Genomic DNA, 26,502 nt, shown 5'->3' with positions numbered 1-26,502 from the left:
ACGCTTCCATCAAAATCGCAACAGATCATTAAATCTTATTGATTTCTTCTATCCGCATTCCCTCATCTTGGTATCAGGGAACATTTCCCTATGTTGTATCATTATAGACATAGCAAGGTCTTTGTTAATGCACCCTTGCCCCTCAGATAATTATTTAGACATTCCCATTCTTCTTTCACCATTTTTGTTTGTTTGTTTATTTTTTATTGCATCTGTCAGTTTCACGAGCTCCAAGTAATCGCACAATTACTTAATAGTACCACTGTATTCCGCTCTGGTCAGACCTCACCTGGAATACTGTGTCCAGTTCTGGGAACCACAGTTCAAGAAGGATACTGACAAGCTGGAACGTGTCTAGAAGAGGGCAACCAAAATGGTCAAAGGCCTGGAAACGATGCCTTATGAGGAACGGCTTAGGGAGCTGGGTATGTTTAGCCTGGAGAAGAGAAGGTTAAGGGGTGATACGATAGCCATGTTCAAATATATAAAAGGATGTCATCTAGAGGAGGGAGAAAGGTTGTTTTCTGCTGCTCCAGAGAAGCGGACACGGGGCAATGGATTCAAACTACAAGAAAGAAGATTCCACCTAAACATTAGGAAGAACTTCCTGACAGTAAGAGCTGTTGGACAGTGGAATTTGCTGCCAAGGAGTGTGGTGGAGTCTCCTTCTTTGGAGGTCTTTAAGCAAAGGCTTGACAGCCATCTGTCAGGAATGCTTTGATGGTGTTTCCTGCTTGGCAGGGGGTTGGACTGGATGGCCCTTGGGGTCTCTTCCAACTCTAGGATTCTATGATTACCCATTCATCCTTGGTAGGTACATTTTTATCTTTCCAATGTTTTGCCACTATAACTCTTGCTGCTGACGTCACATACATAAATAACCTATTTTTATTTTTGGGAATATTATTTGGAACGATTCCCAATAAAAATTCTTCTGGTTTCTTGCTAAATGTAGTTTTAATCAATCTTTTAATTTCTTCATAAATCAAATTCCAAAATCTCTGTATCTCTAGACAGGACCACCACACGTGGTAGTATGTCCCTATCTGTTCCTTACATCTCCAGCACTTGTTCATAACAGAATTCATGCAGGCACATCATGAGAAGTTGCTGGATATACCGGTAGATAGGACTTTTTGTGAACACATTTTTATGCAGCTTGTTTCAACATTTTTCAAGCCTTCTAATGAGGCTACCATGTAAGAAGCCAACAGCCTTCTTCAAGTCCATATGTGTAGCAAGTGTGCCCTCTATATTTAACACGGCTTTATTTGCTTTTACCGTACTTGAGATACCCTTAACTGCAAAGCTAGCATGTTGGGGAGTTACCCAGGTCAAAACCACCCTGAAATGCTAGCTGTGAATGTGCAGGAAGGTTTTTATGTGGATGAATACTAAATGATTTGATTCCTCACCTGCAGTCTGAAGTGCTGTAATCTAGGAAGGGCTTGTACAATGTGCTGCTTCTTCTGCATGTTTGATTGATTCTCAGTCCTGGTTTGCAAAACACCATTCTGAATTCACTCTAGCCATCAGTGATCTTGCAACTCCCTTATTAAGCATAAATAGACATAAGGCCCAATAAGTAGAAGATACATTATCTGTAGGACAACACGAATTTCAGTGACCAGGAAACTTTGCGCAGGATATTGGTAATGTCTATACTCATTTTTTATTAATTTTGTTTGATCCTCCAAATAATGTTACTTGAAATCCATTCTGTTTAAACCAATGATGGATTTTTTCCCCTCTATAACAGTTTGGGAATGTGGTATGGTTCTTCTATTTATTTCTCTATACCTTCAAATCCTTATAGAGCCATGAGTTTATTCTGCACAAATGTCCACATTCATACTTACATAAATATATGTAGATGCTGACATGTTTTGAACTTATTTGCTGTTAATTTAATGATATTTAAATGTTTTAACTTTTTATTTATAATGTCAATATTTCTTGGAAACCGCTTACAGGTTTTACTAGAAGCAAGCAGAATAGGAATCAAGTAGTACAGTATATGAATTTTGTTAAATAAATAAATATTCCCCTCCTCATTGCATCTGGATTATACCAAAAACAAAAACAAAATCTTGCAGAGGTGCAGCATTTGCAATATGCCTATTTTAACTAGAAATACCCAGCTTTTCACTGAATCACATGAGGCCCAAGCAGAGATAGAAATCCCAAGGCACTCAGGCAACCCCTCCCTATTGCTCGGCATGATCAAAACTGCCCCACCCACCTTGTGTGTTCAGGGCTACCAATTGAAAAGAATATTGGGGGGAAGCCCCGCCCTGCATAATCGGATCACATGATATGGCACACTCATACCATTTGAATGGAAAAGCTCATCAACTTGGGGGGCAGCCCCCTCAAATATTTTATTGGGAGCGAAGGGAGTGAAGAGTTGGCTGCTATGCATGTGTCTATTCATGGCTGATCCTGAGCTTACTTCTTTTGTCCAGTTTGGAAGTTGTTTTTTTTTGCAAAACCTTTTATGTTTGTAGCTGATACTTTATCCAATTCACCTGCTTAGTGATAGTACATTTTATCCAATTTAATTAGGATATCATTTCATAGGTAATAGCCTAGGTGATAGTATATGTATGAACAGTGTTTTTTTCTGGGGGTACACATACCCCTAAACATTTTGTGAATCTTTGTACTTTTGTCCATTTACTGTATTTATTTTTCCTGATTTGAACTATAAAATGGTGATTTTCTTGAATCAAAATGAGAGTACCCCAAAACATTTTTAGGTGGGGGGGAGCACTGTGTATGAACCTGCCAGTTGTTTTGTTTGGTCCTGTGCTGCCTACTCTAGAGGTGCTCTCTGGGGCTTTGGGTAGAGGGGTATCTCTCTTTTCCTACTAACCCAAGATTCTTAAACTAGATGTTGGAATTGAGCCAGGATCTTCTTCATGCAATGCATATGCTTTGTCACTAAGCTATGGACCCTTCTGCAAATTGCTTATCGAAATACAGGCAACAACTTCCTGCATTTCTGTTGTGTAGAAACTGCTACCTTTAAATGGTGGAGATGAAAATCCTTTAGTATGGTTCGCCTTTAATGTCCCCATACTCAGCACTGGACTTAGGGCAATGAAAGTGGTTCCCTGCACAGGGCATTGAGCTGAACGGGGCACATCATCATCGCCATCATCCCCATATTTATATGGGTACTTATTGAGAATATCCATAAAAAGGCAACTGTACAAATAATAATTATTGTGAAAATAAGAAATATTTAAAGAGGGGTGGCAAATTTTGTCCTTGCTCAGGACACCATATGACCCAAGTCCACCCCTGCCATATTCCCTTTTACGGCCTTACGTTTTCTTCTTGTAACATTTGTTCTGCAAATGTAAGAGTGAAGTGCATAGCTTTAAACTTTTGCTCATCGAACTCAGATGTAATTTTTTTTTTACTTTCCTCATCCTAATTTCCTTCTAGACTCCTTTCAACACAGTCCTGTTCAACATCTGCTTTACTAAGGGAGTCATTTGTTCCATATCCATAAGTATTTGTTCCATAAGTATTTGTTCCATATCCAAATAGTCTTTTATTTCCTCTCTGTTCTTGGTATTCAGTGGTCTCACTTGATCTCCTTGTCATCTTCTCTTAAAATCCCTTTGCCATTTGTCTTTATGTTCTGTGCAATTTTTAATGCCGCCTAACATTTAGCATTCCTGACTTTTCTAGTTTGCATGCTTCCCCATGTTAAGTGATGAGTATCTGTGATAACAGTTTTATGGTTAGATTCAGTAACTTGCTGTGAGAAACAATTCAGCACCTCACAGAATCAGGTGTAAAGGACTGTATCCAAACTGAACGATGGTTCTGGTTCTCCCATAATACTGGAGCTTGGGACCCAGACCCAGTCTTTGAATCAAACTACCCCACCAAGTGGTTTATTACTCACATGGGAGTCAGTGTGCTGATGATGTAAATCAAATGTACCTGACCACACAGATATACATTTTTTTTCCTGAGCTGTGATTAGGTGAACAGTGTTCAAGGTACCCATTTTGAAGAAAGAACTCCAAACATATCTTAAGCCATTTGTGCACTATCACTGCCATGTGTGGATGCTGTTAATGTGTGATACAGGTTGGGAGAGGAAACAAATTTGCAATTGGGGTGAGGGTAGTAGGATTTGGTTTTTGGTTTTTGTGGTACTTTACAAAGTAACATCAATACTTCCCAGTCCCAAAAGAATTCAAAATCTGTATTTTGTTAGAGTGGTAGGGAGAAAGGAGAAAGGTGTTTGTGGATATTGGTTTCCCATTCACCTTATGGACTGATTTAAGTTTTGCATTTCACAACACCTTTAGGATAAAATTGTTCTTTCAGAGTGTTGGTTATGGTCTTCTACCTGTAGCAGACCTCCTTAAACAGTCAACTACCTTCTGCCCACTCTCTCTGTCACTGAAGTGAATAGGGCATGTACTACTAGAGCACTTTGGGAATCAGCCAGCCAGCCTGTCTGCTAGCTTTCCAGGGAATGCTGTGAGCAGCTGCCTCTCTGTATTAGCTCTCAGGGCCTTGGGGATAAGAGAAGGTGAAAGGGAGGCTTAACAGATAGCCTCTGGCTAAAGACACAAAGCAATAAATCCCAGTTTGACTTTTGCCTTAGATTTGAATCCTCTTTCTGGTACAGCTCTCTGCCCATTGCATGTGCACAATTTATTTATCTGGGGCTTCTTCTGAAATCCTTTGTGCATTAGTTTTACTGCTATGGTAGAAGAAGGTGACACCACTATAGGCACTTTAATCAAGTTCATGATTATCTTCACACTTTTTCTTTTGTCATTTATTGCTTACAGGAAGAAGGTGTTCCTTCACTTCAAGAACTTGTTCGCCAAGTTGTGGAAGGTGAACTTGCATTAATAGAGAGACCAAAGACATATCTCAAACGGTTCTATAAGCAAAGTGTCCACAAGGAACTGCTGGAGAAAAGCATTCTCAATTATCTGGACTACAACAATTATCACCTGCCAATGTTTGCCTGGCCAGGGATAGTTTAGGTGTGGCTGGAAAAGTATGGCCTTTGCTACTTTAAATGATACGAGGGTCTTAACAAAAATTTGGGGGATGGACTGTCCTGTGCACAAAATGAAATCTGTCTTATTTAAAAAGCCCACCAGGTGGAGTATAATCCTGATTTTGTTGTTTTGCAAGACTGAATTAAAAATCAAATAAACAAGTCATGCAGTTATATTATTATAGAGCGCAATTCTTACATATTACAAGTCAAGTAACCATTAAATAGATATCTGTAAAAGTCCTCTTTATCTGATGTGAAGACATTCAACAGCAACAACAGTTTGTCTTCATTATTATTAAAGTAACTCACATTTCATAGCACTCAGCCCGGGAGTTTTGCTGCCATTAAACCCTGTAGTCATTTGGGCTCCTCTATGCTGGAGTCCCCTTCCCAAGCAGAACCTGACAGATGGCTGGTAAGATTTGCATATTGCATTTTAGCTTTTTAATTGTTCATTCCAAATGCGAACTTTGTATCTTTCTGTTTTCCTGGACAGAAGGTACATTGTAGTGGGAGGGAGGTCAATTCTCTAAAGTGCTGGCTAGTGACCCAGCAGCTGCGGGGTTAACTTCCTTTCCAAAGGCATCTCAGCAACCCATTGACCAATTGCAACTTGGCCTGCTAGAATTGTTTGTTGCTGGTCCAGCCAATAAGAAAGAAAAATCACCCAAGGTGGGAAAGTAAAGTAAATAAAGCAAGTTGTTGAATGAAATCTGGAGAATTTCCATCTGTACCTAGTGGTGAAAAGGAGCAGGTAGTCAGATCAGCACAGGTATATGATGTGGTAAAGGGACATCATGATGGAGTAAAGGCTTTTTAAAATGTATCTTTTGTAATATATTATTATTTTGTATCTGTTTCATTAAAGAGGTGTGGCCAAAGATAGGAAGGAGTATGCTGAATAGGAATTGTCAAAGGAGGAGAACAGGTTGGGGCTTTAAGGCAAAGCGTGTCAGTACCACTTACAAAGACCTTTAAACTATTTTCACTGAGCTCTGTTCTGCCAAGGAGGGTTTACAAAATCAGGAAACTAACAGTGCAATCCTATGCATGTCTACCCAGACAGAGGCTGCATTGGGTTCAGTTGGGCTTATTCCTAAGTAAATGGGTATAGGATTGTAGTCTTCTCTAGGCTTTTGCCACCTCATTCCTCTTGTTTCTCATGCATGGTACTTTTTACTGTGCCAGAAGACTAACCAAAGTGAAGGAGAAAATACTACCAGCAGTATGACTTTGAGTTACACCGAAAGCTTTTTTTGAAGGCAATATTCAGAGCAAAAATTACCAATAAAGGAGGTTACATAAGTCAAGTTGCCTGGTTCTCCCTAAGAACAGGCTAAGACAGCAGTCCAGCCTTCCCTGAGTGAACACCCAGTTGCACCACTCAAATGTGTCATGTACTTAAAATCAAGCTTTTTAAAAAACTTACGGTACATAAATTAATTTTTCCAAATTTGCATCTAAATCTGTATTCAGTAAAATCGTGTGCAAGGTTGTGTCTGCATGGGATCACTAACAATACAAACATATATTGATGGTTGTTGAATGTATGTAGGTTACATAATGAATGGTGGCCTAGTTCTGTTAGCATGGCTCCAAGTACATTCAAGTTGGGCTCAAGCAACATTACTCGAGGGTGTTTTGTGTTTTCCACGAAGGTATCTTCATGCCCTGGATTAATGACAATGCAAAGTTTTAAATACTGATTTTTGGCCCAGTGTAGTTTACAAGAAAAGTAAATACTGCAAAACCAGTTTAAGCATAACAAAATTAAAACACAGCATTAAGAAACGAAGAACAGCCAATTCGATCTCATTTTTTTAAAAAAACCACACACACACACACACACACACACACACACACTAAAATCCAAGCAGAATTGAATGCTTTTCACTGCCAGCCTTAAAGTTCTGACCCTAAGCAGTTTGGGGCTTTATAGGTAAGCACCAGCAACTCGAATTGTAAACAAATAATACAATATTATATCTGAAGAAGTGTGCATGCACACGAAAGCTCATACCAAGAACAAACTCAGTTGGTCTCTAAGGTGCTACTGGAAAGAATTTTCTATTTTGTTTCGACTATGGCAGACCAACACGGCTACCCACCTGTAACTAATATTATAATAATTTATTATTTATACTCCGCCCATCTGGCTGGGTTTCCCCAGCCACTCTGGGCAGCTTTCAACCGAATATTAAAAACAATACAGCATCAAGCATTAAAAACTTCCCTAAACAGGGCCACCTTCAGTTGTCTTTTAAAAGTAAAATACAGTAGCTGCTTATTTCCTTGACATCTGATGGGAGGGGGTTCCACAGGGCAGGCGCCACTATGGAGAAGGCCCTCTGCCTGGTTCCCTGTAACCTAACTTCTCGCAGCGAGGGAACTGCCAGAAGGCCCTCGGCACTGGACCTCAGTGTCCGGGCTGGACGATGGGGGTGGAGACGCTCCCTCAGGTATACAGGACTGAGGCCGTTTCAGGCTTTAAAGGTCAGCACCAACACTTTGAATTGTGCTCGGAAACGTACTGGGAGCCAATGAAGATCTTGGCGGCCACTCCCAGTCACCTGTCTAGCTGCCGCATTCTGGATTAATTGCAGTTTCCGAGTCACCTTCAAAGGTAGCCCCACATAGAGCGCATTGCAGTAGTCCAAGTGGGAGATAACTAGAGCATGCACCACTCTGGCAAGACAGTCTGCAGGCAGGTAGGGTCTCAGCCTGCGTACCAGATGGAGCTGGTAGACAGCTGCCCTGGACACAGAATTAACCTGTGCCTCCATGGACAGCTGTGTGTCCAAAATGACTCCCAGGCTGTGCACCTGGTCCTTCAGGGGCACAGTTACCCCATTCAGGATCAGGGAGTCCTCCATACCAGCCTGCCCCCAAGTAATTCTGTCGTGTCAGCATGGATGTTAAAATCCCCTAGGACAACCAAACTAGGTGCCTCCAGGAGCACGTCCACCACCACCTGAAGCAGCTCAGGCAGGGAATCCTTGGTGCAGCGGGGAGGTTGGTACACCAAAAGGAATCCTGTACTGCCCCTATTGCCCAACTTCCAGAACCATGCACTCAGAAAACTGGGTCTTCCCAATGGGATGCCTGGTGCAAACTAATGACTTCCTAAAAATCATTGCAACCCCCCCTTCCCGCCCACAAGGCCTGGGTTGCTGTGCGTAAGAGAAACCTGGTGGGCAAGCAGCGGCAAGGACAGGCCCATCTGCTTCATCCAACCAAGTCTCTGTCACACATGCCAGGTCAAGTCCTCCATCCACAATCAGGTCGTGGATGGCAGTGGTCTTATTCATCATTGACCTGGCATTGCACAGCAGCAGCTTCAGATCATGTGGGTATCCCTTGCTGATTCCAGTATCCGTCCGGTCAGGACCAGACCCAGAGGCAGGGATAGTCTTCAAACAACGACTAAGCCTGCCTTGTCGGTAATGACATGTTCTGGTCTTAGCATAACTCCTCCTCCTGCCCGTGATCACTGAGATCGGGTGTCCCGGTGCTTCTGCCCCTGTGGAACCTGCTCCAGCCATTCTGTTGGCTGGGACCCCCTCCCAGGCAGCCCTGACCCTTTACCCTTAAAAAGCAAAATACAAACTATACAATAGCCTAACAAAATAATAAAAGTAAAAACAAAGGCAAAAACAATTATACTGAAATAAAACTAATCCCCACCCCAACTCAACATTTATCCCACCACAAACCAAAATAAATAAAAATAAAAATATATAAATAAAAAACACCGTTCACAGTGCAACAAAGTAAAAACGCTTTTACAACATTTAAAAATATGTAAAACCATTTTCAACATTTGCTGCAGTAGCAGCAGCAGCAGCAGCATCAACAGCAGCAGCAGCAGCAATGTCCCAAGGTCTCACTGGAGCCTCTTAAAGCTGTGGTGGTGGGTGGTGAGTGTGGGCTCCACCCCCTAGGCCCAATGGAATTGGCTTGCAGGAGGGAGCGGCCTTCCCCAACACTCACAGTGGCAACAGCAGCAGGAAAACATACACCAATCTGCAGAACTAGCACATTTACAAATGCTATATAATGTTCATTCTGCAACTGTAAGGAACAGATCTTTCACTGTGGCAGCATCTACACTCTGGAACTCCCTGCCCATTGACATTAGGCACTTGCCTTTGTCGTACTGTTTCAGATGCCTGCTTAAAAATGTCTTTGTTTAAGCAAGCCTACCCAGATATGTCCAACTGACATGTATGTTGATATGTAACTTCATTTTATAATGTATATTCTTAACTGCTGGTTTTATTTAGACTTTTGAATCTTTAATTTTTTAACTTCAAGTTTTTACTGTTAATTTTTGTGGGAATGTTAAGGAAGGTAGGAGAGGATATATTGTTTTGATATTATTCCTCCTCACAGCAGAGCACATTCCCTTTGCAACTTATTGGAAGCAAGTTGATGATTCGTTAAAATCCTTTAATTAAGCAATCCAGTCTGGCTTGTCCAGTCTGGCTTGTTCCTGATAAGTTTCCCCTTTATTTCCATCTTAAAATAATAACAACACAACACAGTCTTCTTTAAAAGTAAGAACAAAGTTTTACTTACATTCAGTTCACAGCAGTAATCTGAAGGCAGGCTTTATCTTGTGGTTACAGTGAAAAGAAGTCTGAGCTACATCTCAGACTTTCTGCCTGTGGGCTCCATCCTATGTGAAGCTATGTTGAGCCATGCGCTGGCTAAGATCCAGGAGAGCAAGAGTCCAAGAGTAAAAGAGAGATGGTTATGTGGCCAGCCCTTTTATCTGGTCAGCTAGGGTCACGCCCATCTACCAGGTCACACATGGGGGAAGAAGCTCCAGAGAGCCACATCCCCCTGTGTGTCAGTTCTAGGCAACAGGAAGATGTTGTACTTGACTGCTCTAGTAATAATACATCCCACAATTTTAACAGACATTTTACATAAACTGCTTTAAGGAATTTACCATTCAGCAGGATACAAATTCTGATAATGAAGCAACCTGGCTGTCACATTTTGCACCAGCTGAAGTTTCCAAATACTCTTCAGAAGGGAAGCTCCGTATAGAGTGTGCTACAAAAATCTAGCTGGGAAATGACCAAGGTGTGCACAGTGGCCAGATCTAACTTTTCTAGGAAGCTCAGCTGCTATACCAGCGAGGCCACAGCAGTTCTGGCCACAGCAGTGTGGGAATGTTCATGGAGGCAGGAGAGGATATATTGTTTATTAATATCCTTCCTAACTTGTGCTAGCAAGTTCTATAACTTATCAGAGTTTTACATTCCCCTTTTAAACGCACAGCGGGTAGCTGGTTGCAGGCTTGTTTAAGGCTCTCAATATTAATGACCTGGTAAATTCCCTTATATCCCTCTTAAAAGAATAAGCATGCCACAGTCTTGTTTAAAGAATATAAAAGTAGTTTAGTCACATTCTGTTCACAGTTGGATCCCAGAAGGCAGACTTAGTTACAAATATGTACATATGGATCTACCCCCCCCCCATGGGGGGATAATCCCAGTGACTGCAAGCTAGCAATCACTGCAGCTCACATGACGAAAGGAAGATGAAGAAGGGAGGAGGGCTGTGTGCCTTGTGCTTTTGTTACCTGCACAGGTAAGGTCACGCCCACCTCTAGTCACATGCAAGAGGAAGTATGTCCCAGTCCAGGAGGAAACAGGAAGTTCTCCTTGCATGTCCACTCTAGGAAAACAAGGAATGTTGTGTATTTGACTGCTACTTATGTATCACATCACACAAGCAGCCATCTGCTTAACAGAGTTTAGAGTCTCAGGCTAAGGTAAAAGAGATGCCTGGGCAATAGGGAAACTGTGTACAAAGCCTGGGCTCTGCTGCAGTCCTGCCCCATGAGCTGGAATTACAGGGGCTGAGAGAATCTCTTGCAACTGCCCCTTAAGTTTTGCCAATGTAACCAGGGATGGCAGATTTGGCTATATTTGGTGGGAGTAGGGCTGGGACTTGTGAGTTTCATTAAAGCAGTGATTCTAAAACTCTTCTCTGGGCCACACTTTCAGAATAAACCCTTGCTCTTGCCACACCAAATTGTTTATTGGTAAGAAATACATTGGAAACAAAAAAGAAAGTGCTTGATTCAGAACAAGAAAGTGTCAAGAAAGTGCTTGACACAGAACACATCTACTTTATAATACGATCGTGGGACATCCAGAAAGTATAAAACAATGCAGCTACATAAAAACATGAATCATTCCCAAAGTACAAGTTATGAACAAGTCTTCTCCAGCACAGAAATTTCTTTGATTGTCCTTGAATCTTCTTGTCACACTTGCCATCATCTCCTACCGCACCAGTGTGGTGCCTTGACCCAGTGGAGGTCTATGCATGTCCAAGCTGTATAGGATCAGGTTGTGATAATCAGCGCCTCAACTTGGCCATTTCTCCTTGCTTCCCTGCTGCCTCCGGGCCGCCTTCTTCCCACTACCAGCAGCGCAAGGAATCCCAAGGAGCGCCCGCGTCAGCCTGCAGCAAACTCCCTGCGATCTCTAGCTTGTCTTGCAGCAACCTCTCTCCCCGCCAGGCAGCTGCCTCTGCAAAGCGGAAACGAAGCTATCCTTGCAACCAGCGCGTGGCTCCGCTCCAGCTTGCCGGGTCTGGCAACACGACCTTAGATGGAGGGTTGGTGGCGCTGCTGGGCTTTGTTTTTTTTGTTTGTTTGTTTTTTGGCCAAGGCCAATGCATCGCTGCAGGCTTTTTACACCCTTTTCGCTTTCCTTCCTGCTGCTGCTTTAAAATAACAAATAAAAAAAAATTTGCACCGGACAAGGCGGGCTCCGAAGATGTGGCACATGCCTAACAATATTCAGACGTGCGAGAAAGAGAGCCGAGGAGAGGGCGGCTCAGCCATGTGTGAGAAGCTCCGGCTTGTTGTTCTGGCTGAGCGCAGCGGCGATCGCGCTCGGCGAAAGTGTGCTTCGCCCCGGAGGGAGGCGGCGGCGGTCCGCAGCTGTATGCTAATAGCCGCGGAGCAACGGCCTCCCTCATTAAACGGGGCGGCAGGCGAGGAAAGCGCACACAGCGCTGAGCAAATGCGCGCGGGCCGCAGGAAGGGAGCGCGGCAGGGCAAAGGGACAAAGGGCCCCCGGGAGCAGGGCGAGGAGGGGCTGGGAAGCCTCGCTGCCGGCCTCCCCCTGCCGTCGCCCCTGAACAGCCCCATCCTAACCAGGCTTCCTCGGAAGGAAGTCCGGGTCGTCAAGGCGCGCTCCTGCCGGCCACGATTTCCTGAGGTTTCTTCCAAGATCTCTTGCGTGGGAAGAGTTTGGGGGTCGGGATGACACCCCAAAAGCAGGTGGCCCAATCCAACAGGAAACTCTCCTGCAGCAATCCATGTTCTCAAACGTCCAGCTGTTGTTGGATTTCAACTCCCATCATCATCCCTATCCAGCAGGACCAGTGGTCAGGGATGATGGAGTTGTAGTCTAACAGCTGGAGCTCCAAGTTTGAGAAACCCCGAGTAGGGATGGAAGGTGGCCATCCTTCTGGATGAAGCACCAGCGTGGTGCTCCTGGTTCACTTTCATCCTCTCCCCTTGACATTGCACATAGTGCTGCAGACAGGGAGCTTCCCTATGGCATACCTGGTTTTAGAAATGAATGACTATAATGCTAGAAACCTCACAGCCATTAAGGCGAAATAGGAGTGCTTTGTTTTAAAGGAGAATATAGTGCTTGGCATAAGGAAGACCCAGCAGAATGGAGCTAACCAACAGATAGAAACTATAGGAAGGACAGAGAGGAGCTGAGCGGGTTGTTCCCTACAGGAGAGAGGGCATAAAGTCAAAGATAGGGCATTTAAAAAAATGCAGACCCTGCCACAAAATTGCTGTAGGTGGCAGGAAATTATTACTACGTACTTAGTTAGGGTGAGCATTTCTCAAGAAGCTAAACAACTGCCATAGAACAGTTGGACAACCCTGGTCTTAATCCTAAATGCCACCCAGGTTCTGGTGTCAGTTGCTAGGTGCTGTTGAACCAACTGCAAACAGTGGCCACAAGGTTATCCAATTAAACGGATATGCAGGTAGACAATCATGAATAAGGTCCAGTATAGATACGTTTTAACTTTAAAAGAGGAAACAAAAGGGGAATTGACCAAAAACAAAAAACAAAAGGGAAGTTGAAAGGCAAAATTGAGTCAAATTATCAGAAATGCTTTTATTCAAAATAACAATATTAGTGTATCAGCTAAACAGTATGGCACAGATCAGGAAAAATACCATTAAGTCCAAGAGGACACTGGTGTGATTAATAAGGAAAGTAAATGAAGGTTTTAGAGACAAAAAGCTTTCCTGCAGAAATTGGAAGCTTTGCCCCAGTTAAGAGAACAGAAAATAACACACAATTTGACAAAAGAGAAGCAAGCAGCCCACAGTATGGCTGCACAACATTTTTGAAGGAGCACATTTGTAGTAAAAATGTAAAGATAAACAACAAGTTTTTAAATACTGTATATTATATTCGAAGCAGGAAACCAGCTTGGGAAGCTGGGTGACAAGGGAGTCAAATGTGTGCTGAAGGAGGAAAAGGAAATTGCAGAGAAGCTGAATTAATTCTTTGCCTCTGCCAGTGTCTCTACAGTGGAAGTTGTAGGGCAGATCACCGGGCCTGAGCTAAATTTCACAGAAAGGAAGTCTGAGGCACCGAGACAAATGTTGGTGACAATAGACAAAGTTCTAGGCATTAATGACAAATTTAAAAAGAACAAATCACTGGCTTGAGATGGCTTTCACACATGTGAAATTGCTAATCATCTAACAAAAATGTGTAACTTGTCCCTAAGATCAGCTTCTGTACCTGAAGATTGCAAAGTGGCCAGTGAAACAACATTTTTAAAAGGGATCTAGGAAGGAGGTTGCAAAATTACAATTCAGTGAGTTCTGGATGAATTGTTGGAAAGTCTTATTAAAGATCAAATTATTGAGCATAAATAAGAGCATGTCCTCCTGAAAAAGAATAAGCATACTTTCTGCAAATGTAGTTTGAGTTTCACTAACATTTTATAGTTTGTTGATAGTGTAAAGGAGCATGTCAACAGAGATGTTCCAGCTGACATTTGCTTGGACTTACAAAACGCCTTGAAATTCTGACCAGAAACTAGAAACCGCTGAACAAATTAGACATGGGATAAGAGAACAGAGCCTCTTTGGGCTTGATATATGTTTTAAGGACAGGAAGTAGAACAGAAATAAATTGATAGCTCACATTAGGGAAGTAATGGGACTAGAACTTTTTAACATTTGATGTGGATTTAGGGGTGCATACAGATGTAGCCAAGTTTAGTTATGATACCCAAATGTTCAGGCTAGTAAAAGCTGGGGAAATGGGCATTAAATGTCAACTGTGGATTAATGTAAGTGTAAAGTGATAATGATGATGATGATGATGATGATGATTTATTCTTTATACCCTGCCCATCTGGGTTTTGCATATTGAGGCAAAAATAAATAAATCCTGAACACCAGTGGAGTCTGAGCTGGTGATTGTCTGACCAGGAATGGGACTGACCAAAAAAAGGTGAATTCTATACTAGCAATATAAGGGATCGGTGATATAAGGGATGGGGGGGTGCCAGAATCATAATGTTATTTTACAAATCAGTGGTGCAACTGTGCTTGGATTACTGTGCAGAGTCTTCATCATTGCTACACACTTCAGAGGGAATATTGTACAGCTGAAGAAAGTTCAGAAAAGGCCCACCAAAAGGGTCAAGAGGACAGAGCAACTTCCCTATGACAAAAAGTTGTGACATTTAACAAAAAAAAAAAAGTAAGTGGCCAGGAGGGGGAGATATAATAAAGATACATTATATCCTGCATAATATATGCAAGATACAGGGAAAGAAGGTGAAAGCTTTTTCTTCCTCATAATTCTGAAACGAGGCGGGGTCATGGGGACACCAGTAGGCCTACTGTATATTATCACAGCTACCAGGCTATATATTTCCTCCAGAACACTAGTTGCTGGGGAGCAACAGTGGGCAAGCAGTTAATGCCCCCCCTTGTGCAGCTCGTTGGGGAACAGGATGCTGGAGTGAAGAAGCCTTTACGTGTCCTTGTGGGGAGGGCGCCAAGTCACACACACGAGTACACGCTCACAAATACTCGTATGCATTTTTGTGCTTTCATATTGTCAACCGCCCTGGCGAAGGGCGGTATAGAAATTTAATTAATAAATGAAGTGATTGCGTTTCAGTTCCTAGTTTCTAAACTGCACAAACTGCCGGGGGGGGGGGCTCCAAAACGAAGCGACGGAGCCTCTTTTCTTCCCCCCCGGGGTCCTCCTCCCTCCTTCGTGGCGCCTCCCCTCCCCCGCTCCCTCTCTCTTGTTTTCGCTTTCATGTCCCCACCATTCTTTTGTATGTAATTATTTAAACGGGAGATCCATGGCAGCTTTATGCTAATGCCGCAGGACAAAGCGAGGCGGGGGGCGGGGGGGGGGCCGGGCGGCCTGCGAGGCGAAGGGCGGCGGCGAGCGGGGGGGGGGGCGCTCGCGTGTCTCTCGCGTGTCCCTCAGGCAGACACAACAACCGCTAATTCCTGCGAACACAAAGGCCTCCCTCCCGAGGACCTGCTCGGCCCGGGTCAAACACGGCGAGAGCGAGGCGCCCATTGTTTCCGCGGAAGAGGCGACAAGAGCCGCGAGGAGGGCGGGCGGGGAGGAGGCCCAGCGAAGCGGCGGCAGCCGGGAAGGGACAGGACGCAGGCTCCTCCGGAGCCCCGTCGCGGCCCTTGTTGTCCGCCGGGTCCTCCTGGACCTCAGGTACCCCAGATGCCGCCGCTTCCACGAGGACGTGCGCCTGCCCCCTCATCCCCACGATCACCGAAGGAGGGTTTCTGCGCGTGCTCTACACGTGTCGATCGCGAACGCCTTTCGCGTTTCGCCGCGCAGACGCCTTGCGTGGCTTCGGAAACGCAAAGGCAAGTCGTAGGCCCCGATCTGGATCTGGGTCCCGGCGCGGCGGGGATGCCGGGCCGCCCCTCCCCGGCTAGATCGTGGAGCGGAGCGGCGAACAAAAAGTTCCCGCCTTCCTTTCCTCAGAGGAAAAGTCGCCGTTCTCGTTTAGCTTCAGCCTCGTCCCCACGCGGGAACTTTTCGCGTCAGACCGCTGCCCCGCTTGTCAATGGCATTGGTTCACACGTGGCGGGTTTGAAGGCGGCGAGGGGTAACCCTGATCCCCGATAGGAATTCCGGAGAAGCCTTCACGAGTCTTAAATGGCCTTTGCGAGTTTCTCTCTACCTGCTCTTTTTCACTATTTGTGCGAATGCGATAGTTTGCTCAGGAAGCGCGTTTCATGCAGGTCAGAGCGACAGATGGCTTCGTTTGGCCCAGGTGAAAAGTTGAGCTCGCCTTCATGCAGGTCGGGAAAAGGTGTGGAATCGAATATGTGTGCCAGGCAGCTTCGGATTCACACTCAGATCACCAGGATGATGATGTTAAATTTACACACACAGTGCCCTTCATCCTTAGGCTTGGGCCTGGGAAATGCAAAAAGAAACTAAGAGGAAGGGAAGGGAAAGGCTCGTGTGTGAAGGGTGGCTTGCGGGTAATAGCGGTAGTGGGTAGTGGAATATCACAAATGCAGCAGATCATCAGTGAAACAATCACAATCTATAAAACACTGCTAATACTGTTAACAAAACAACTAAAAGATCAGCTAAACATCACAATCAAAGCAGTAATCATAGTATGTGATTAGCAAATCAATACAGTATAACCTAAAAAACAACATTAGTAAAATAGCAAAAAATAAACTAAGCACTGTAAAAACAAAATAAAAAATACTTCCAGTAGCACCTTAGAGACCAACTAAGTTTGTTCTTGGTATGAGCTTCCGTGTGCATGCACACTTCTTCAGATAGACTGAAATAGAAGTCACCAGACCCTTATATATAGTGAGAGAGTGAGGAGGGGTATTACTCAGAAGGGATGTACTCCTCACTCTCTCACTATATTTAAGGGTCTGGTGACTTCTATTTCAGTGTATCTGAAGAAGTGTGCATGCACACGAAAGCTCATACCAAAAACAAACTTAGTTGGTCTCTAAGATGCTACTGGAAGGATTTTTTTGTTTGTTTGTTTTGACTATGGCAGACCAACATGGCTACCTACCTGTAATAAGCACTGTAAATTTCATACACACTCTCCCCACCTGTGACTCATAAACTGTCACTCTCTTCAACTCATTGAAATACACATCCACATAATGTCTGTGGCAGCACCTCCCTTCTGAAGGTTCCTAGGGCAGGAAGTGGGGCAGCAGAGGTAAAAACAACCACCTCCAGTGGCAAACACCCCCTTGGTCTGGTCCCTTCTGCCGCTGCACGTTTCCTGCATGGTCCTGGAAGAGGCATCCCATATCCATTGCCCTCCTGAGGCACTTTGAACTTGCCCTGGAGCCATTTTTTATTGCTAGGGAGGCAGGCAGGAGGAGGGAGGGCATTTGTCATGCCAGTCAGCATCCCTGCCAGCCTGGTTCTTACAGTTCTTTGACACCTTTTCAAGGCTCCCCCTCCATTGTGGGAATGTTAAGGAAGTTAAAGGTAAAGGGACCCCTGACCGAAAGGTCCAGTCGCAGACAACTCTGGGGTTGTGGTGCTCATCTTGCTCTGTACGCTAAGTGAGCTGGTGTTTGTCTGCAGACGGCTTCCAGGTCATGTGGCTAGCACAACTAAGCCGCTTCTGGCGAACCAGAACAGCACACGGAAACGCCATTTACCTTGCCGCCGGTGCAGTACCTATTATTATCTACTTGCACTTTGCATGCTTTTGAACTGCTAGGTTGGCAGGAGCTGGGACCGAGCAATGGGAGCTCACCCCGTGGCAGGGATTCGAACCGCTGATATTATCCCTCCTCACTCATGCTAGTGAGTAAACTGCAGAGCGCATTCCCTTTGCAACTTATTGGAAGCAAGATGATGATTCGTTAGAATCCTTTAATTAATCAATCCTGTCTGGCTTGTTCCTGGTACGTTTCCCCTTTATTTCCCTCTTAAAATAATAACAACACAACACAGTCTTCTTTAAAAGTAAGAACAAAGTTTTACTCACATTCAGTTCACAGCAGTAATCTGAAGGCAGGCTTTATCTTGTGGTTACAGTGAAAAGAAGTCTGAGCTACATCTCAGACTTTCTGCTTGTGGGCTCCATCCTATGTGAAGCTATGTTGAGCCATGCGCTGGCTAAGATCCAGGAGAGCGAGAGTCCAAGAGTGAGAGCAGTGCTTTTTTCTGGAGGGACACAGGGGTACACATACCCCTAAACATTTTGTGAATCTTTGTACTTTTGTCAATTTACTGTATTTTTCCCAATTTGAACAATAAAATGGTGATTTTCTTGAGTCAAAATGAGAGTACCCCTAAACATTTTTTGAGGGGGGAAAAGCATAGAGTAAGAGTCCAAGAGAGAGATGGTTGTGTGGCCAGTCCTCTTATCTGGTCATCTTGGGTCACACCCATCTACCTGGTCACGCACAGGGGGAAGCTCCAGAGCAAGTATGACAGGAAGTCCTTCCTGTCTAGCCACATTCCCCTATGTGTCCATTCTAGGCAACAGGAAAATGTACTTGACTGCTGCCGTAAAGCCCTTCTCAGGCAATACAACATACAGTACATTTATATAAATAAATTTTATTCAAGCACCCTGAGAGTCCCAACTTGACACAAAGGTTCTGAAAACTCTCCATTGGTAGGGGCTTCGTCATGATGTCTGCAGTCAGTCTCCTTAGTATGGCAATAAGATAGTTCTACAAGTCCCTCTTGAATGGCCTCATATACATAGTGGTACCTCAGCCCAATGTGCTTTGTCCTTGCATGAAATTTCTCACTGCAAGAGCTTTAGGTAACTCTGGTTGTCCTCCATCAGACTAACAGGCCCCTTTCTCACCAACCTAAAGTCCTTGGTTAATTTATCAAGCTAGGCCATCTATCTGCACGCATTTGTGACTGCAATGTATTAAGACTCCGTGGAATGTATTAAGAGTCTGTGGAAGCTGTGCAATTCTGTATATAACTGCCCCATGAAATGGGACCGTTTCCAAACATAAATACATATCCACCTGTGGATTTATAATCAGTCATACATGCAGCCCAATCTGCATCAGTAAAACCAATCATTTTAGGATTACTAACAGCTGATAATCTTAATTTACAGTTTATCGTACAGTGGTGCCTCGCAAGACGAAATTAATTCGTTCCGCAAGACTTTTCGTCTTGCGGAAATTTCGTCTTGCGAGGCACCGTTTCCCATAGGAACGCATTAAAATTTAATTAATGCGTTCCTGTGGGGAAAAAAGTCCGGGCTGTTCGCTTGCTGCAGCCTTAAAACACGGTGCAGCGCGGCTCCGGTGCCGTGCCGGTCGGAAGGGGCGCTGGCCGATCGCGCCCGCCCACCCAAGATGGCGGGCGCGATCGGCTGACACCCCTTCCGACCGGCACCGGACCGTGCCGCGTCGCGTTTTAAGGCTGCAGCGGGCAAACAGCAGCGCTGCTGTTCGCTCGCTGCTGCTTTAAAGTGCGGCGCGGCGCAGTCCGGTGCCGGCTTACAGTGGTACCTCGCCAGACGATTTTGTCTTGCGAAAAACAGCCATAGACGAATTCGTCTCGCGAGTCAACTAAAAACTCGCAAAACCCTTTCGTTTTGCGAGTTTTTCGTTGTGCGAGGCATTCGTCTTGCGGGGTACCACTGTACTTCATAAGTACCAAACCACCCTTTTCACACCCGCCCAGTCATATTCAGTGGGAGCATTTGATTTTCTACTTGGAATTCCCACAGCACTGGCTAAGTCAGGTATACATGTATTAGTAAAGGTAAAGGGACCCCTGACTATTAGGTCCAGTCGCTCATCTCGCTTTACTAGCCGAGGGGGCCGGCGTACAGCTTCCAGGTTATGTGGCCAGCATGACTAAGCTGCTTCTGGCAAACCAGAGCAGCACACAGAAATGCCGTTTACCTTCCCGTCAGAGCAGTACCTATTTATCTACTTGCACTTCATGCTTTTGAACTGCTTTTGAACTGCAGGAGCAGGGACCGAGCGATGGGACCTCACCCCGTTGCGGGGATTCGAACCGCCGACCTTCTGATCAGCAAGTCCCACATGTATTAGTAGCAAGATACAAATGCTTTCCAATCTGTACTCAATGTTGTCTGGCAACTGCTTTGAATAATCTTGATTCCTGAAATAGTCGGTAGTCATGGGTGTGGCAACTGGGTAGTCTTATTGCATCTGCATGCTTTGGATCAGTTCAGAAATCTTTTGCTTTTGGCTAAGAAGAAATTAACCTCCTTCTTCTCTTTCCACTTGAATTCCAAGATAGTACTGGATCTTTCCCAGTTCCTTGACTTCTACATCTTTGCTTAAATGCTTCACAACCTGTGTGTAGTCTCTGTCATTTACTATGGTAATGATCATATCATCAGCGATGGCAAGAATATAAGAAAATTGTCCATTGATAGACTTGATGTACAAAGCATTTGTCTGTGTGCTTTTGCTTGTACCAAGTTGTGTAACATTTTATGTAGCTTCTGATTCCAGGCTCTAGCAGCCTGTTTAAGTTCATAAAGTCCTTTTTGCATTTTGCACACTAAATGTGCCACATGTGGTTTAACAAAACCTTTAGGCTGCTTTATGTATATTTCCTCATAAATTTCTCAATGCAAGAAAGCAGTCTTTATGTGCCACATGACCATTTGTTTAGAGGCTAATATGCTTAAAAGTATTCTTACGCTGCTATATCTGATGGTTGGAGTGAATTTTGAGGTCCTTTAGGTGCCAAAAATGTCTTGGTACAGTCCTGGGTGGTTTTCCCTGGGTCCTCACCCCCCCCTTCTTAGCTGAAGGGCAGGGCAGCCCTTGCTCAGGCCCTGCTCAAATGGGCAGGTAGAGGGGAATGCGAGGTTGATGGCAAGGAAGAAGGACCCGCCTCAAGCAGCAGCAACTGTGCCCAGTCCCAGGTGCAGCCAGGCCTGGCTTCCTGCTTCTGGCTTCCTGCTTCCAGCTTCCTAGGCCTCATATCCAATGAGAAGCCACTCCTTTCTCAATGGGAGGTTGAGCTGTTATGCATCCAGCTGGGCACTCCTTGTGGCCCTGGACTATTTTCATTGTCTTCTTTGTACCCTACCCTTTTCTCTGAAAAGAGACTCAAGGCAGCTTACAGATAAAATAGGAACAGCTAAAAACATAAAGGGGTGGGAAGGGGAAATAATATTTTTTTAAACAATCAAATGTTTAGAATTAAAATGATAAAAGCTACGTTGGCCTTTTTGCCCGGAGTTCATGGGAGCTGGAGTCCAAAAAACCTGGAAGGTGGCGGACTGGGGAAAGCTGCCCTGGGAAAGATATGGCAAATCAGTGCAGAACGCGCAGAAGCGAAGCTCGGGCAGCCTAACATGCTTGACAATATTTAATAGTGCTGCATTAAGAAAAATGCCTCATAGTTCTGTGCCTTCTGCTTGTCTGCGATCCTAGCGCCTCTGCACACTTCGGCTGGAACACTGGAAAGGCAGGAGCTGAGCCCTTATGTCTGGCTGAGCAATTGGGTCGAATACTGCCAGCAGGCTTTCCTTCCTCTTTCTTCAACTGTCAAAGCCGGAGTCTAGCTCTTTATTGATAAAAAAAGTAGTGGCTGACCATCGGAAGAAGGGCTTGGATATTCCCCCGTGGTCACAGCCTCTATCTCCTCGCGGCACAAGAATCCTATTCGCTCCCATCCCGCACGAAATGCACACTTTGCAGTACTCAGGAGCTGTGTAAATATAAGTTTTTATTTCTTTAAAAGTATTTGGTGCTAGTAACCGGAGCTGATTTAAAGTAGACCTTGTCAACGTCAGACCCCTCAAATCAGTATGTATATGGAGGGAAGGAGCTCTGCGCAAATCCTTCCATATTCTCATAGGCACTCCCTCCTCCTCTATAGAACTCTGACACTGGAGCGAGGCTAGACTTGGTCTGCTTTTAAAACTTTCCCTCATTATGGCATAGTTCCTGTTGATTTTTTAAAAACGTGAACACTCCGCGACCCACCCCCTTTATTCAGAAGCAGTCGCCTAGGCTTTAATAGGGTCATGAAGCGCAGCCTCCAAACTATTATTTCCTTCCCGGCTCCTGCTTGCTTCCCGGCTCTGAGGCTGCCACGACCCAGCGCCAAAGTTTAAGCACTTTAATATCCTGTCTATTTAGACGGGGTGTGCTGCAAGCTTTCCCCTTGGAGCTGACTAGTTTGTAATTTGGTTTGGATCCACTCTTTGCTATTCTCGAGGTTACAGGATTAGCGCTAAGGGATGGAAGAGAGATGTTCTCTGCATCCTAAATATATTTTGGGCAGGTTAGGGGAGCAGCACCTTCCTCGCCCTGCGCAAGCGGACTCATTGGACTTCGGTCCACTGTTTCCCACCGCGCCAGTTAACAAGTGCATTGATTCTAAAGCGCCTCTGCTCCTTATGTTTGATCAGGAAAAGCGGGGCAAGCAGGAGGCAACGGGGCTTCTGCAGAGCAGGAACCGCTCCAGGTGCCCCCGCCACGCGCCCCTAACCCCCACCCGCCTGCTTTAGCTAGTTGCAAATTGCGGCCGCCACTGCTTGCACCTGCTCTGCAAGAGGGTGCTCGGGAGCGTGCTTTCTTCCTTCCCCTGTTGTTGCGAAAATGCGTTTCGAGTCCTTGTACCAGTTTCAAGTGTTAATGCATTTTTACTGTAGGCTATGCGACTGAAAAGCAGCGAGCCCCGCCATCTCCCCAATTTCAGCCGGCCACGTGGAGCGGGTTGAAGGGGAGAATCAGCAGCACGACCACTACACAAAAAGAAAAGGGTCTTTTGAATCCAAGCGCCTCAATAGCTTTCAATAGATTCCCTTTGGTAAATACATGGCACTCGCTGTTTGAACCTGCTGCCTCCAAAGATGAATTCCTTGTGTTTTATGTGGGGTGGGGGGCGTTTTCCCCCTTCTACATTTAGAAAGATGAGGGGGGCTTAAAAAACAACAACAACAACACCCTAATGCTTTAGCCCTCTTATCTGCAGTCTACACTATTTAAAAGGATAATGTTTTATGTTATTTTTAAATATAGCTGAAAATGGTAAAAGAAGCTGTGGACATAGAATTATAAGTGGGGCAAGAACAGCTATGTGCGGTGGGCATTCCAGAGGGCTCCTTAATCCGAATTAGCTTGCTGATTCATCATGTTCAAATTAGAGGGAAGGATATGCAGGGGGGAGGCCGTGGAAGGGAACATGTTGGGAGAATATATATGGACTCCACATCAGAATCACGATTCACAGTCCTCAGCACCTGAATTTATTGGGGACTCCGAATTCAACAACCTTTGATTCCTGCTGACGCAACAAACGGAGACCTGAAAGGTCCGCTTTCCCATCTTCCATTCCTTTTAATCAGCTACTAAAACCACAGGCACAAATCCGGGGAGAACAAGTTATGGGCAAACTCCGCGGAAATGAACGGAATACACAAACTGTTCCGGTCATCTTAACTGGGTTTGCGCAAAAGAAGGTCCGGTTGGAGTGTGTTATGTTCCTGCGGGTTCGGTTTTTATTAAAAGGAGCTGGGAAAGACTGAAATTCACTAACAGCTGAGAGGTTTCAAAGCCCCCCCCCCCCCAATCTTGCTGTTACCACTGCTACAGGATAAAGGAAAATTCTTCCCTTTATAACCAGGAGGCATTCACCAATGTTGCGTTTTCTGTGGGATGGGAAAAAAGCCCCGACTCCTTGGCTGTCGGCGGCTCTGTCAAACCAAAGCACATCGGTGTTCTTGCTAACTTCAGCACCAGGGAGAAAAAACAGCTCTGGGCTCGGGACGCTGCGAGCTGCGCACACACCGGCAGGCAGGCAGGAGGGCCAGGAGGACTCCCCCTCGATCTTTCCTCTGTTTCCTCTGTTTTAAGGAATGCCTTTCCACGACTGCGGGCAGAGCTGTTGAGAGAAAGCTGGAGAAAGTTGAGTCCTCGGTCCCGGCTGTTTCCTTGGCATGTTGATCAGGATTGGCGGAGCCCCAGTTCCACCCCCCCAACCCCCCCAGGCAGGATCAGCTGTGACTTTGCTGCTGCGTCAACGGAAGGAAGCATCTCGATAGCTTCTGCAGGCGTTGTCTTGTCTGGAGAGGGAGGGAGGGCACAGCTCCCCTCTCCCCCTCTCCCCCCTCCATGGTGGGCCCCCCAGCAACACGTGCCTCTTGCTCCTCCAGATTGGCCGCGGTTCCCTTTCAATAGCAAGAGGTTAATTTCCTTGACAAAGGTGACAGGGCGGGGGGAGAGAAGAAGCACAGGGAGACAGGCAGACTCTTTTCTTTCTCCCCTTTTGGCTACTTGATTAGACCCCTTGATTTAGCATCAGATGTCAAACAGCAAAGTGCACGGGCTGGATTAAAATGTATGAGCCTCCTCCGGCCCCTTCCTCTCCCTGTCTTTCGCTCGCTCCCTCCCAGAGCCACCGAGGGCGCCTTCATCAACTTTAAAGAAACTGTGTCAGAACGGCCCATCCACCAGGAGCCTACTTAAACCAAATTAGCTGGGTTTTGAACCAGCTGATGCCCGAAACCCAAACGCATTGGGCATAATCCAAGAGGAGCAGCAGGAGGAGGAGTTGGATTCTTCTGCATGAGCTCCTCTGACACGAAGCCCCAGACACACTGAAGCGAGGTTTGCGGAGAAGAGGTTTGCCGGGTTAGGCCTGTAGTGTGGAAGAGCGCGAGTTTCGCAAAGAGAATGAAATTTGTTGCAGGAAGCTCACTTGTGCCAGGCGGGAAAACCTCTGATTGAAGAAGAACATAAAAGCCCGCTGCGGCCACTTCAGACTGCTGTTGCTTAGGCGGAAATATGGATCGCTTTGCGCGTCTGAGTGCGCATTGCAATACTGGCCAGCAAGTGCCACCTCGTAGCTCCTGCTGTGGAAAGAAATCTGTTAAGCACGGGACCTCCCTTGCAGGATCCTTGAAAACGCTTCTCAGCTTTCCTTTACCATAAAACATAACAGTATTGAGGAACTGGGAACGGGGAAGAAAAAACATATACTCCCCATCACATCCTATTATTAAATAAAGGCTTTTTTGAGCTTGGCAGCTGTTAGGTATGGGCCTACCCTAAAATTCTGATGTGTATTCATCCCTTGCAGCTTAATCCTATGCATTGTTACTAACAGTGCTTTTCTTTTCCTTAAAAATTTTTTTAGGTAGGGGTACTCTCATTTTAACTCAAGAAAACCACCATTTTATAGTTCAAATCAGGAAAAATAAAGACAGTAAATGGACAAAGGTACAAAGATTCACAAAATGTTTAGGGGTATGTGTCCCCCTCAGAAAAAAGCACTCGTTAATAAGAAGTTAGCCCCACGGTGTTCAGTGGGGCAAACTCCCCAGTAAGCGCGTTCCAGATCCCAGCCTTCGACCTGGAAAGGCGCGCGCGAAACAGGCATGCACCCCTCAGGCGTGGCTGCGACTGCGAGCGACTCCCTGTTGAGTGTCGGCCAGGGCGCACGCGGGTCTGCCCTGCCCTGGGTGCTGCTGTGCTAACGAGCTCGGTGTCCCCTGGTTCCCGCCCTAAGCGCGTCGCTCGCGCTGGAGGAGCTCTTTGGGCAACTGCAAGTCGCCCACACATCTCTCCCAGGTTGCCCTCGCACCTTGCCCTTTGCCGAGACACCGAGAAGATGAAGGCGGGGAGGAGGGCAGAGAGAGAGAGGGAGGAGGAGGAGGCCCTCCGCGGTGATGACCTGGTTTCTGCTGCGGACAAAGAGCCCGTCAGCCCGAAGCAACAAGGCGCTCTGCCGCTGGAAGCTGGAGAAGCGGCGGGGCGCGCGCCTGCGCACCTTGGCCCCCTCTCCTGTCCCCCTTTCCCTGGGCTGCTTCTGTTCTGCGCCTTCGCCTTCGGCCCCTCCTCTCTCTCGGCGCATCTTTCCTCGGGATTTTCCCTGTCCCGAAGCCCCCTGAAACAATCAGCCCCCCCCCCCAAATCCTCCTCAATTTTCGCCGCTCCCTCTCCTGCATTTTAAACACTCTCCTTGACATATTTCGGCTCCATTCTTCTCCTTTGTTGCTATTTCGCTCCCGGAGCTGCGGTTAATTCTCTGCCCCCTTCCCACCCCCTCGCTCGCCGACCAACTCGGGCGCCCTCTCTCCCCCCAAAGGGGGTCTTATTGTCATGCTGATGGCTCTTTCGATTTGGCAGCTCTGGCGCCCCCCTGGAGGAGAGACACAAAGGCGAGGCACGTGCGCCTTCCCATAGAAAAGCAGCAGACCGTGAAGGGAGGCGGAGCTGGGCGTGTGCCGGGGGGAGGGGAGGCGTAAGAAAGGGAAAGGAACGAAAAGAAGCGGGGCCGGAGGCGGGGGGGGGGGAGGAGAGGGAGAGAGAGAGAGAGAAAGGAAAGAAAGAAAGAAAAGGGAAGCGCCAAAGCCCTCAGGTACATCTGCTGCCCTCTACCTCACAGAGGCGCCCG

The 26,502-nt window shown here is 45.9% G+C and overlaps 1 protein-coding gene across 1 annotated transcript in view; it reads left to right on the top strand.

Moving 5' to 3' along the window:
- Positions 1 to 5,218, top strand: part of CFAP61 (cilia and flagella associated protein 61) — an 89,910-nt gene extending 84,692 nt beyond the window's left edge. Inside the window, exon 18 of the mRNA XM_033154125.1 lies at positions 4,827 to 5,218. Coding sequence (XP_033010016.1) covers positions 4,827 to 5,027 — 201 coding nt within the window. The 3' untranslated portion in view covers positions 5,028 to 5,218. The remainder of the gene's footprint in view (positions 1 to 4,826) is intronic.
- Positions 5,219 to 26,502: the final 21,284 nt, after the last annotated feature.

The sequence above is a fragment of the Lacerta agilis genome, chromosome 7 (assembly GCF_009819535.1).
Source record: "Lacerta agilis isolate rLacAgi1 chromosome 7, rLacAgi1.pri, whole genome shotgun sequence".
Classification (NCBI taxonomy): Eukaryota; Metazoa; Chordata; class Lepidosauria; order Squamata; family Lacertidae; genus Lacerta; species Lacerta agilis.
This window is presented reverse-complemented; position numbering and strand designations above follow the sequence as displayed.